This window comes from Leopardus geoffroyi, chromosome A1 (genome assembly GCF_018350155.1).
Source record: "Leopardus geoffroyi isolate Oge1 chromosome A1, O.geoffroyi_Oge1_pat1.0, whole genome shotgun sequence".
Taxonomy (NCBI): Eukaryota; Metazoa; Chordata; class Mammalia; order Carnivora; family Felidae; genus Leopardus; species Leopardus geoffroyi.
In genome coordinates, this window is record NC_059326.1 from 121,533,499 (window position 1) to 121,547,554 (window position 14,056).

General features: G+C 36.7%; 1 protein-coding gene across 4 annotated transcripts in view; it reads left to right on the top strand.

Annotated features, from left to right (window-relative positions):
- RBM27 (RNA binding motif protein 27) overlaps positions 1–14,056 on the top strand; it is a 73,207-nt gene that overhangs the window by 38,523 nt on the left and 20,628 nt on the right. For 2 of the 4 annotated variants that reach the window (XM_045492716.1, XM_045492725.1), the window contains exons 9-14: positions 1,018–1,182; positions 3,009–3,158; positions 6,602–6,746; positions 7,347–7,500; positions 11,075–11,371; positions 12,705–12,845. In XM_045492716.1, the coding sequence (XP_045348672.1) occupies positions 1,018–1,182; positions 3,009–3,158; positions 6,602–6,746; positions 7,347–7,500; positions 11,075–11,371; positions 12,705–12,845 (1,052 nt within the window). The remainder of the gene's footprint in view (positions 1–1,017; positions 1,183–3,008; positions 3,159–6,601; positions 6,747–7,346; positions 7,501–11,074; positions 11,372–12,704; positions 12,846–14,056) is intronic. The other 2 variants (XM_045492734.1, XM_045492745.1) reach the window with 1 other exon arrangement.

The following is a 14,056-nucleotide window of genomic DNA, read 5'->3' on the forward strand; positions in this document are numbered from 1 at the left end:
ATAATAAACGTTAAGAAAAAAAAAAGTTAAAAAAAATCTTTGGAATTTTATAACTGTTAAGGAAATTTATCAGGTGTAAAAGAAATTCTAAATTCACTTATCTTGTGCCACATAGTGAACATCTGACTTTAAATATAAAGTGTTGAGTAAACATTATAAATAGGTCTCATGGGGTAGTCAGTAAAACAGATACTATTAAGAGTCCAATGAAAGAAAAAAGCCTACTCCTTGGTACTTCTTTTAAATCTTTTTCTTTGACTTCATTGAATTTGACTTCATTGTGTCAGAGATTCTTGTGTTAATATATGTAAGCTCTAAATGTGCTTTTTTTCAAAAGTCATTCTTAGTATCTGAGGTAATTTCATACATACAGTAGTTGGTCTGTTTATCTCGGATTTTGTCCTTTTTTTCTTTGTACTTGTTATCTACCTGTTCATGGGATAACAAGTTTTCACTGTCTTGTTTAGTGTTTTCCTTTTTGAACGTTTCTCATTTTCTGTGAGGATATGCTTGTGGTGTTTTTTGTTTTTTTGTTTTTAATTTTTTTATTGTTTTTTCTGCTCCCAGATATGGGAGTATGTTTTGTGTCAACCTTAAACTATGTGGTTTTGAGGAGAAGAGTTTTTGTTTTTAATAGATGTGATAGTCTTCAAAAATCTACATGTCTTGCTGGATACAAAACTGTACACAAGTAATAGCTCAGGGCACCTTTACCTGATAGTGTGATATGGTTGACTGTTCAGTTTTGGGTACAATTAGCATATAGTTGTTCCACTTAAGATTGTGAAAAATGGAGATTATGCAATCATACTGCCTAATTCTCACTCTTTATACCTCAGTGCATCCTAACTGGTTATGTGCCTGTTTCTTGAGTTAGGAAGAATATCAGTAATACCTTTCTCGACTGGCATTTTGGTGTACTCTCTCTGTTCTTGGCTAAAGTCTCAGGAAGTACATCATTCCCTGAGAAGCTTGTGACTCTCATTCCCAGCTGCCCTCCTATTCTTTCCTCTGTAGGACAGCCCATGTACTCTCGTGAACATGGTGCTGCTGCATCTGAGCGACTTCAGTTGGGGACACCGCCTCCTCTGTTGGCAGCTCGTTTGGTGCCACCTCGAAACCTCATGGGATCCTCCATTGGGTACCATACCTCAGTGTCCAGCCCCACCCCTCTGGTCCCAGGTAAGCTTTGCTACAGATGGCCGGCCATCCACCCTCTGATCTTTTGGTACCATAGCTTGCCAGCCTGCGTGGTGACTGGCATCCTGATCTGCCATCACAAATTCCCACTGAACCTCTTAGGTAGTTTTCTCTTCTGTTCCTCTGCCTCTTTGATTTGTCCCTAGTGGTTGCTAGATTAGGCCTCCTGTGTGTCTGTCATCTCTGGTGTCCTCTATGTTGACTTTTAGTGCCTCAGTAACAAAAGTCATGGTAGTTCCTTGAACTGATTTCTAATACAGTAAATAGGAAGAGAATATCTACTTGAATATTTTCTAATCAGTTACACATTACAAGAAAAACTAGGATAATTTTTTAAAAAGCAAACCAAAAACATCTGTTTTTCTTGCTGATCACGGATGAGCATATCTTTTTTTCCCTCTGATCCATGTATGACCTGGCTGTGTATAATGTAGTAATTTCTGGAAAACTCTTCCCTCCTACTTATGTGTACCTTTGGAAGACCTGTGGAGTGCTTTGTGGGTGTTTCATGAGGTTTTTAACATTTCTTGCTTTCCCTTTAGATCTGAGTCCATCATAACTGTCTAAAGGACTTTTGAGTTTCTAGGGGTTCTGTGTATTCTCAGGAATTATAGAACAAGGTCATTTGATTATGTAACTGCTTTAAAACCTACAGCTTTAGATTTTCTTTCAAGACTACCAAGTGGTAACTGAAAACTTTTTTATCATAATTTGCTGATCTTATACTTTGAATCATATTGATTGGCCATTAGTAAGGATCTGCATGTCTCTTACTTTGTAGCTGAAACTTAATATGAACGCCATAGAGCATTTTTCCACCAAGGAAGAAAAAGAGACACAAGGACTTCTAAATCACAGTTGTGAAAACCAGTGTCTTAATCTTAACCCTTGTTTCATTTTATGTAGGATGAAGAGGATATATACCACTTAGAGATGAACATATTCAGAATTTTTTTAATACTAACAAAATAGCCATTTAGCATTACAATTTTAAGAATTAAATATTTAGTTGTAGAGAAAACAAAAGGAATGTGATAAAAGTGGTATTGATGGGGTGGTTGGTAGTAACATAATGATTATATTTGTAAATGTAAAATTTTTTTAGCTGTTTGAAATAAAACATTTGAAATGTTTTATGTATGAAAGCAGCTATTCTATCTCCATTTAAAAAATGTAGGTAAGCAAATTAGTAGATTGATTTTTTTCTCTATTTTTTTCCCTACTTAAAAGAGTACCTAGGGTGGGGGGGATGGCTAAATGGGCAAGGGGCATTAAGGAAGACACTTGTTGGGATGAGCACTGGGTGTTCTACCCAGGGGATGAATCTACTCGTAAATTCATTAGTGCACTATATACTAACTAACTTGGATGTAAATTAAAAAAAAAGAGTACCTAGAAATTGGTGAAACATGATAACAGAGGAAACTCAAACAGTCCTTTATATATAGTATTCATATATGTGCATATTTCTCTTAAAAATATTTAAGAGATGTTTGGATTAAGTGATTAATACATAGGACAAAAATGGCTAGTTAAGGTAAATGAATTTGGAAATATCTCCGTAATCAAGAACAGATATGTGTATCTGTGTATTGAGACAGGAGCGTTTTTATTTCTTTCACTTCTAACAGGTGTATTAATATATATTGTAGTTCAGATTGTGTGTGTGTTTGTGTGTGTGTATTTGTATGTATGTATAGGTTGATATATTTGTCAAAGAAAAATTCATTTTTTGCAGTTGTTTATAGTAATGAAAAATTAACTACTCTCTTATTTGTTATGTGTTTTGTTGTTTTGTTTTCCCCCAGATACATATGAACCAGATGGTTATAATCCAGAAGCTCCTAGTATTACCAGTTCTGGTAGATCTCAGTACAGGCAATTCTTTTCCAGAACACAGACACAGCGCCCAAACCTGATTGGTCTAACATCTGGAGATATGGATGCAAATCCAAGAGGTGAGAATGCCTCAGCCTTTGTTTGTTACTGTTATACAGGAGTTCAGTATAGCATTTCAGACCTCACTAGGGTCCAAAATTATTTACACACTGTCCTTTTGAAGAGTGCTCTATAGTCATCTCAAATAAATGTTTTTGAATAACTTTGTCTCCACATTTTATTTTAAAACTATAATTAGAGGGGCACCTGGGTGGCTCAGTCGGTTAAGCGTCCAACCCTTGGTTAGGTCATGATCTCACAGTTTCATGAATTTGAGCCCTGCGTCAAGCTCTGCACTGGCAGTGTGGAGTCTGCTTAGGATTCTCTCTCTCCCCCTCTGTCTGCCTCTCCCCAACTTGGGCTGTCTCTCTCAAAATAAATAAAAAAAATAAATAAATAAAGCTATAATTGTAATATATTTATTTTAAAATAAAAATAATACTTTTTTTTTTAATTGCTTTTTTTGTATACCTTTAGCCTGTTTTAGCTATTTACTGGGTACTGCACTAGATATTAGGTAAAGAAAGATGAAATGACATGGTCCCTTGCCTTCAAAGAATTTGATCACTTCAGGGCCTACTTCGTATCGTAAGAGCTGTGTTGCACACTAATAACTGAGAATCTAAAATACTGCAATAAGATGATTATTTGACCTTTTTTAATATTTATGATTACAACCATATGTCAGGATCTTTACAGAGCATAGTCATAAACCTTTAAAAATTAAACGCAAACATTTACCTTTAATATGGGTTGATGTCCTCCTTTCTCCTCCCTTAAAAAAGTTGGTTTAGGGGCACCAGGTGGCTCAGTCGGTTGAGCATTCGACTTTGGCCCAGGTTGTGATCTCATGGTTTGTGGGTTTGAGCCCCACATTGGGGTTTGTGCTGACAGCTCAGAGCCTGGAGCCTGTGTCTCCCTCTTTCTCTGTCCCTTCCCCGTGTACTCTGGTGGCTTGTGCTCTCTCTCTCTCTCAAAAATAAATATAAAAAAATCTGAAAACAAAAAAGTTGGGTTAAAAAGTTTGATGAGGTTCCAGTTTTTCTTACTATAGTTGGTTTTCTGATATTTAATTTTAATTTGAATGACTGTCCATGGGACATCCTGACAGTATTTATCTTTTTTTAAAACATTTTTTAAAAGGTTATTTATTTGTTTTGAGGGAGTGTGTGCATGTGCACGAGTCAGGGAGGGGCAGAGAAAGAGATTCCCAAGCAGGCTCTGCATGGAGCTGGGCTCATAGCTTGATCCCACAAACAGCAAGGTCATGAGCTGATCAATAGTTGGATGCTTAACTGAGCCACCCGGGCACCCCCCCCCCCCCCCCCGACATGTTTTTCTGATTTAGTTATATGGTGACTATTTTCGTGTTCTTACCTTCTTTCCTGTCTTGATTTTATTTATTAACTTTTATTTACTGCCATTAATATCATTGTTACTACTGCAAGCTAACAGTTTTGTGTCAAGATGAAACCAAATGCTTTTGTATATGTATTATTATCTCTTATTTTCCTTTCCTACAACTCCTTAAAAGAGGTACTATTTTAATTCTCTTTTTACAGGTAAAGACACTGAGGATTAGAGAGGTTAAAGAAATTTGCCCACAGTCACACAGCTTTTAGTGGCCGAACTAGAATTTGAACCCAGGTCATTCCAATTCTGAAGAGTATACTATTACCTTCTATGCTATAATGCATATATTATTACCAAATTACTTGAAATTAGTGGAAAGATCAGAGTCTTAAAAATTCAAGTTTTTCCTTTGTTGCTAGTCTGGTCTTTCTCTGCATTCATATACAGTAATTCGTGGATAACCTCACTCAGATAGAAATGAGGTCTTTGGGGGACCCTGGGTGGCACAGTTGGTTAAGTGTCTGACTTCAGCTCAGGTCATGATCTCAAAGTTCATGGGTTCGAGCCCCGTGTCGGGCTCTGTGCTGACAGCTTAGAGCCTTGAGCCTGCTATGATTCTCTGTCTCCCTCTCTCTTTCTGTCCCTTCTCCACTCACACTGTCTCTGTCTCTGTCTCTGAAATAAACATTAAAAAAAATTTTTTTTTTAAATTAAAAAAAAAAAAGAAATGTGGTTTTTGTACAGCAGACTTGGTTTCTCACCTTGGCAAAGTCATCCAGCCTCTAGCTCTGTATCTCTTTCTTTTTTTATAAAGCACTTCAGTAAAGGAAAGCAGTAGGCAATGTTAGAAGGTAATCAAGCTATTTTAGGGAAGATCTAATGGCATCTCAGCTTCTAGAATGCATTATACCATCACAATTGCTATCTCCTCCATTTGCCTTCTGAAAATAAAGGCCCTAATAGAGCAGAGATCAAAGTTATTTTATTCACTGATTTACACGTATGTCTAATATAATTGTTGAGCTATAGCAGCTGCTAAAGAAATACATGTTAAGTCTGCATCATTATTTCCCCGATTGTCACGCATATTACCCCCCACTCTCATCCCTATCCCAGCATCTAGCCCTACATGTCGTTTTTGGCTGCTGATTTTACTTTCGGTAGAGTCATTTAAAGTTAAGGAGAATATTCACAGTGTATCAGGCATTGTTTTGTGTTGTTATTTACTTTTTTATTCACACCTCTTCCCACTCACAGATAAGCCATTGTAATGTCAGTTTAAGTATTTTAGTTTTAATTGTTGTGAATGAAATATAGCAATTTATAATAAGGGCTTTGGGTTTTCCTCCCAACTTTTGAGTTTGAAAAATTTTAAACGCACAGGAAATCAAAAGAAATACAATAAACATCTGAATACCTTTACTTAGATTCACCTTTATTAAAGTTTTGTCACCTTTGGGCCTAAGTGCTTGCTTTTGTATGCGCAATGCACATTCTTCTTTATCCCTTCTTTCCTTCTCCCTTCAGGTTTTTTTTCCCTGAGTTACTTGAAAGCATATTGCAGAGATTGTGCCCTGTAGATACTTTATTTTACTTCCAAGAATATGACGTCCTTTATAAGCACAATATCATTGCTACACATAAGAAAATCATAATTCCTTAATATCCTGTCCAGGTGAACTTTTTTTAAATCACATCAAACAGTACAAATAATTTCACTCTGTTTATGGTGCTAAGTTTGATTGCTTGTCTGAGATGATAATTGGTAGATCTCTCCATTGTAAAGTCATCATTTGTGGGGTGTACTTTGGCACCAGATAAATATCTTGTTCTCTAACACCGTTTCACTGATGAATATTGTTTTCCAACCATTGATGATCCTTTTCTGAATCAATTTTTACATTGGAGCTGCCTATGACTTTTTAAACTTCAATATTGTATTTTTAACAAAGGAGAAAAAGGAGGAGACAGTAAATAAGCATTTCTGAAAAGGAAATGGTAGCTGGGTGCTATTCACTGTGCTTTTTAGCTTTTAGGCTATATATTGTAATCATTTGAAATTCCTCAGGTACCATGCATTGTTAGTAATGTTAATTTTTGTTTCCAACAGCTGCTAACATTGTCATCCAGACTGAACCACCAGTTCCTGTTTCAATTAATAGCAACATAACCAGAGTAGTTCTTGAACCAGATAGCCGAAAAAGAGCTATAAGTGGTTTGGAAGGGCCGCTCACAAAGAAACCTTGGCTGGGAAAGTAAGACAATTTGCTACTTAGTAGTTCTAATTGGTGTATTTGTTGTTTTTGTTTGCATTAGTAAATTTGTAAAATTCACAGTGGTCATTAATCAGTGATTTTAAAACTTTGTGTCTCAAAATTAGGGTTCCCCAAGGCATCGTTAGAATATCTTAAAAATGGGAAGAGCGAGCAGAATGTAATAGATACTAGTAACTTGTATTAGTAACTTGTATTAGTAACTAATATAATAGGTATTAGTAACTTGTATTCTGTACTTTTACAGAAGTTGAAAAACCCACCATTGAAAAAAATGATGTTCTTTCCTTGCTTTAAAGTTAGACTCCTTGGTAATTGTGGCGGATCTTTTTAGCCTATTAGTTTTAATCTCATTTGGGCCTCTCTTTTTGTGATCTTTTGCTCTTCAGTCTTCTTTTTCTATACCTGTTCTGTTCCCATGTAACAAGGACGATGTGAAAATTACTTAGTGATTTCTGAAGAATGTAAGAATGTCTTACAAATGACACTTTAATACATATAAACTTAAAGTTTTTGTTGACCTGTCTGATGGCTAGGCATAAGGTGGGGGAATTAATCAAGATCTATTAATATTCCTTTCAGGCAAGGGAATAACAGTCAGAGTAAACCAGGATTTTTGAGAAAGAATCAGTATACAAACACCAAATTAGAAGTCAAGAAGATCCCTCAGGAATTAAACAACATTACTAAACTCAATGAACACTTCAGCAAGTTTGGAACTATTGTGAACATCCAGGTAAATGTGACTAGGTTGCTGACAGATGAATGTGCTTTTATGCATCTTTGAACATAGCAGTTCACTTTGCTTAAATGAGCCAGTAATTAATCTTATAATCTCTGCTAAGTGTTTTAAGCTCCACTGTATAGCTCTATACCCAACTTAATGATGAAATTAAGCTGAATTTGTTTTTTGCTTTTTTTTTTTTTTTTTTTAAATTTGTTTGTTTCTTATCTGCAACCTCTTCCTGAAAGACATTGAGGATGGTTAGTATATTTTTATTCATGGTGCTATCTCTGGACAAAAGACTTTTTAATCTGCTTTAGTATTCTAACTAGATAGGTAAGATTTTTGGTAATTTCTAAGGTAATTTTGTCTACTGAGTGACTTTTATATTGTAGTGAAAAAGTAATTGGTTAAGGATGGTTGTAATCTTGAGAATTTAGGCAGTGTAACATGTTATCTAACATCATGTGATTTGTAGTTTCTGTATTTTGCTGTCTACTTGACACATATTCCAATTTATGCATTTGTGGTTGGGTGTTCCGGTGTAATTGAGAGTACTTGAAGTCCTTATTAATTTGCCATTTCACTCAGTTACCCCTGATGGTTAATGTTGGTCATGAAACCAAAATATGATTTATGTAACAATTTAAGAAAGTATTATGAGGGGGTGCCTGCGTGGCTTAGTCGGTTAAGTGTCTGACTTAGGCTCAGGTCATAATCTCACGGTTCGTGGGTTTGAGCCCCTTGTCAAGCTCTGTGCTGACAGCTCAGAGCCAGGAGCCTGCTTCAGATTCTCTGTCTCCCTCTCTCTCTGCTCCTCCCCTGCTCGTGCTCTGTCTCTTTCTCTCAAAAATAAATATAACATTAAAAATTTTTTAAAAATTATATGAAAAAAGGCACCACCCTTAGGTCACTGCAATAAATCCCTGTGCCCTTCACCCTTCAATCTCTGTACTCATCCAAAATGTGGAGGTGTGCTATGCTGGACCAGCACTGTTGAAAACACTGGCTAAAAATGAGCATGATGATCAGGGTCCTGGCCTTCATGCAGCTGACCTTCTCAGAGAGCAGAGAGAGAATAAACAAGTAAAACAGGTTAAGTGCTATAAAGATAAATATAGTAAGGTAATTAAGTGATAGAGGGGGAAGGAAACTCAAGAAAAAGCACTCTGAGAGGTGACATTTAAGCTGAGACCTGAAGAAAGTAGTATGAGGGGGTGCCTGGGTGATCTCACGGTTCCTGAGTTTGAACCCGGCATCAGGCTCCATACTGACTTTGCAGAGCCTGCTTGGGATTCTCTGTCTCTCCCTCTCCGCCCTTCTCCCACTTGTGCTCACTCATTCATTCTCTCTCTCTCTCTCTCTCTCTCTCTCTCTCTCTCTCTCTCTCAAAAAAATAAACTTTAAAAAAAAGTAGTATGAGGAAATTTGATATTTCAAAGAATTGAACCAAGGTACTCTTTTTGAAAGATTTTTAAGCAGTGTTTTTTCCTGAGTATAGTATGTGTTTAATTTTATAGATAATTGGAAATCCATTAAACAAAAGTGAAAAAACAAATCACCTGAATCTCACCATGTTGCAACAATAATTATTAATCTTTTGATGAACATACTGTATTTATATGGAAGAACACATCTATACACACACATAGACATGTTTTCTTTTTTTTTTTTTTAATATTTTTTTCAACGTTTATTTATTTTTGGGACAGAGAGAGACACAGCATGAACGGGGGAGGGGCAGAGAGAGAGGGAGACACAGAATCAGAAACAGGCTCCAGGCTCTGAGCCATCAGCCCAGAGCCCGACGCGGGGCTCGAACTCACGGACCGCGAGATCATGACCTGGCTGAAGTCGGACGCTTAACCGACTGCGCCACCCAGGCGCCCCAGACATGTTTTCTTTTTAAAAATACTTACTTTACACACTTCAAGAATACAAAATCATATCAGATGTCTCTGCCTTTTTTCTCTTACGTGTTTTCTAGGTCATTATGGTTTATGGCATTTAGGAAAATTAGATGGCTTAATGTAATTTGGTATATTAGTCTTGCTGGATTGCCATAACAAATACGTATCAGAGACTAGGTGGCTTAAACAACATTTATTTTGGGGGAAGTCCGAAATCAGAGTGATGGCCTTTTTGGTTCCTGGTGAGGATTCTCTTTATGATGGCCACTTTCTTGCTGTGTCCTCAAATTTTGGAAGGGGAGAAAGAGCTCTTCCTTTTCCTATAAGACCTCCAGTACCATCTGATTAGGGCCCCACACTTATAACCTCATTTAACTTTAATTACCTCCTAAAAGCCCTGTCTCCAAATGTAGTCACACAGTGAGTTAGAGTTTCAACATAAGAATTTGGGAGTGGGGGCATAAATCAGTCTGTAGCAATAGGCCATAATTTACTTACTGTTCTTTGTGGTTGAGGATTTCTATTGTTTCTCTTATCTTCTATAAAAACAATGCTGTGGTGAGCCTCCTTGTTGCTAAACCTTTCGTTATCTTTTTATGATTCGTTGCTGAATTAAAGGGAATTTTAAGACTTTTTATTTGTGCTCTGCCAAATTGTTTGCCAAAAGGGTTGTGCCAGTCGATACTCCCACATGCACTGTGTTAAAGCCTGTCATCATTGTAATGTGGATCCATCAAAATGTTTTGAACCAGTTTCGTAAGTGAAAAATTATACTTGTTTTACTTTGCTTTTCTTTTTTTAAAATAAATTTTATTTATTTATTTATTTATTTATTTATTTATTTATTTATTTGGAGTGTGAGCTGGGGAGGGGCAGAGGGGGTGGGGCGTGGGAAATCCCAAGCAGGCTTTGCAGTCAGCACAGAGCCGGACATTGGGCTCATACTCACAAAACTATGAGATTATGACATGAGTCGAAATCAAGAGTCAGACACTTAACCCACTGAGCCACCCAGGCGCCCCATTTGCTTTTTTAAATTACTACGTAGATTCTGATTTATATAGATCATTTGCAGGTTTTTTTGGATATGCCTATTGATTGTCTTCGCCCATTTTTTATGAAGCCATTTATAATAGTGCTTTTCCAAGCCATTGCTTGTCATGTATATCAAAAATAGTTCTTCTATTCATCATTTAGTTTAGGGTATATTTGGACTGACAGATTTTAAATTTTTATGTGGTAGAATTTACTACTGTTTGTCTTTATGGATCCTATTTTTATAAGTATGCATAAAAAGATTTTCCAAACACTCAGATTGTACAGATATTCACCTTTTTTTCTTCTGTGTTTTTATTGTTTTTTTTTTTGTTATGGTAAAATATTTTCTTTCTCTGGAGTTTATTTGGATGTGGGATATCAGGGAGGGATCTAACAACTTTTCCCTAACTGGTTACATAACATTACTAGGATTCTTTATTGAATAGTCTTTTTTGTATATAATTTGAAAAATATGCATATTATCTTTTAGGGTGATGGAGAACTGTACTTACAAAGCTTTCGGAATGGATTTCAGCAGGTTCTTTTCTATTCTGAAGTCTTTATCAATAATTTATTTGCATTTAACTGCTTATTAATTTGTTTGCTTTTTTTTGTTGCTTTTGTTTTTTTTCTTACAGGTTGCTTTTAAGGGAGATCCAGAAGCAGCCCTCATCCAGTATCTTACCAATGAGGAGGCCAGGAAAGCCATTTCCAGCACTGAAGCAGTTCTAAATAACCGGTTCATTCGAGTTCTGTGGCATAGGGAAAATAATGAGCAGCCTGCATTGCAGTCTCCAACACAGCTACTCCTGCAGCAACAGCAAACACTTAGTCACCTGTCGCAGCAGCACCACCATTTGCCACAGCACCTTCATCAGCAACAAGTTCTGGTGGCCCAGTCCCCTCCCTCAACGGTACATGGGGGTATCCAGAAGGTAATCTACTGGTTCATAGACAAGGAAAAGTCCTCTGGTCCCACCCTCTAGATCATTGTCAATTTGCAGTCATTAGGTCTTCTACTTTAAAACTTCTCAGTTTGATCTGCAGACCAGCAGCATCTTATCTCCTGAGAACTTATTAGACATGCAGTTCTTTGGACCTCACCTCAACTTAGAATCACTAGGGTTGGGGCTTAAGCATCTGTGTTTTAACAAGCTCTCCACTTGATTCTTACAAACCATAAAGTTTGACAAGTGCAATTCTGCTTCTACCAGAATTACTTGCCTGAATACAAATTCTTGGATCTTAGCACCCACAAGTTACAGTCAGTCTGTAGAAATGGGGCCCATAAATCTACATGTTTAAAGGAATACTCTTAGTGATTCTTCTCAACACTAAAGTATAATAACTGTCCACTACCAGACAACTCTGAATCTAGAACTTTTTCTTTGTTTTGTGTTAGAGTCAGTCATCCTTGTATCCACTCTTTTGTCTGACTTTTTTCCATGTAGAAAACTCTTTAAAAGCTTTAAAAATTGAAATGTAAGCTCCGAGAAAATAGGATTTTGCCTGTTTTATTCCTTCTGTCTCTTGTGTCTAAAACAAGGCTTGGCACATGTTGCTCAAACTATACTTGAATGAACAGATGAAGGAAGTAAAGAAGAAACCACTATGCATTAGTGCCATTCCAATATTGATGGTAATGCTAATCTTTTCCTAGGTGTTCTCTTGTTTGAATTAAATGCATTCAGGTTTTTTTTTTAAAGTATTACCATATGTAATCTTAAGTCCAGTCATTATCCTTTTTATGTGCACCTCAGCCTCCATGTCTTTTGTCTAGGTCCCGCTTCATGTTAGAGCCCAGAGGCAGGTGCTTCCCCTGGATGTAGGCTGAATGGTGTACAAGAGTGATACTGTCATGTTTGTGATCCACTAGACTGTGTTCTGTTAATGCAGCCCAAGATTGCACTGTGTTCTTGGGGTGTCCATATCACACTGTTATTGATATTAAGCTACTATCATTTAGAAGCCCCAGATCCTTCAAAGCATTACATATTAAAGGGAACATTTTAAAAATTAGTAGAACTTGTTTTCTGTATGAGTTTATATCCATATGCATGCATTTTGTTATGACATATTTCAGACATCCATAGAATAGATAATAGCAATCATTTGAATATCTACCACTTAAAAACTTAGAGATGATAGAAGCACTCTCCCTTCTCATTTCTTTATTTTCTTCTCCAGGGTAATCACTAGCCTGAATTTGTATCATTCCTGGGCATTTTTAAAACTTTTACCACTTATGTGTTTATTTTGTGTATGCAGATGATGAGTAAACCACAGACATCTGGCGCATATGTTCTTAACAAAGTTCCTGTTAAACATCGCCTTGGACACACAAGTGGTAACCAGAGTGATGCATCACATGTGTTGAATCAGTCAGGTGGTGCTGGAGAGGATTGCCAGGTATGTATTTCTGTGACCCTCTGATTCATTAATTACTCAATCTGTCTACCTATTTATAATTTTTAATGTTTATTTTCGAGAAACAGAGAGAGACGAAGTGAGCAGGGGAGGGGCAGAGAGAGAGAGGGAGACCCTGAATCTGAAGTAGGCTCTAGGCTCTGAGCTGTCAGCGCAGAGCCCAACACAGGGCTCCAACTCACGAACAGTGAGATCATGACCTGAGCCAAAGCTGGATGCTTAACCAGCTGAGCCACCCAGGTGCCGCGATCCTCAAATATATTTAAAATTGTTTAGTGACACAGAGAAATTAACAACTTAACTTTCATCCAGATTTGTAATGTCTTGTTTCTTCACTTGAGGTAAACGTGACAGCTAACCTTAATGTGGAAGGTATACTTGCCTAATTTCCATGATACGGCCAGAAATTGGCTAAATTTTTTTTTCTATTCAAAGCTAAGTAGGAGTTTGAGAATTTTAGAAGAATATAGTGAAGAAGATTCTATCCTAATCAAAACTTTGAAATGTATCTTAAGTAGTTTCTTTTGCTTTTAGGAATATATCTGTACAGTGACTTTGCACAATGGTGATTATTTCAAAGAGGGCTTGGAAAATTCTGAAAACGATCAAGGCCGGTGGGGGGAGTGCTTAACCCTACTAGCCATAATAAGAGTATTATGAAGTCTATGTAACTAAGTCAGTTAGTACTGGCACATGAAGAGATAGACCAGTGAAATAGAGTAAAAGATGAGAAATAGACTCATTTGCAAATAGGAATTTATTAGATGTCAAACAGTATCTCAGGTCAGTGGGGAGAATATGGACTTTTTGATAAATGTATTTGGATAACTGAATAGCCGTGTAGAAAAGATAAAACTAGATCCATTTTTCAAATTACATAATAAACTAGGATAATTTCCAAAAAGATCTGAGAATTTAGATGCTGATGGAAATGCTAAATGTTACAACCCCCATGAAAGCAAATTTGGCAGTGTCTGGCAAAATTATGTATGCATTTATTCTAAATCAGTAACCCTCCTTTTCAGAATGTATGCCAGAAGTACATTTGTCAAACTACGAAAAAATATACGTACCAGGCTAGTAAGTGTAGACTATAATAGCAAAAGACTGGAAACAATCCAGATGTCCATCAGTAGGGGACTAGTTAACTTAAAATGCAGTACAGTAGCAAAAGTGCAACTTTACAACAGAAT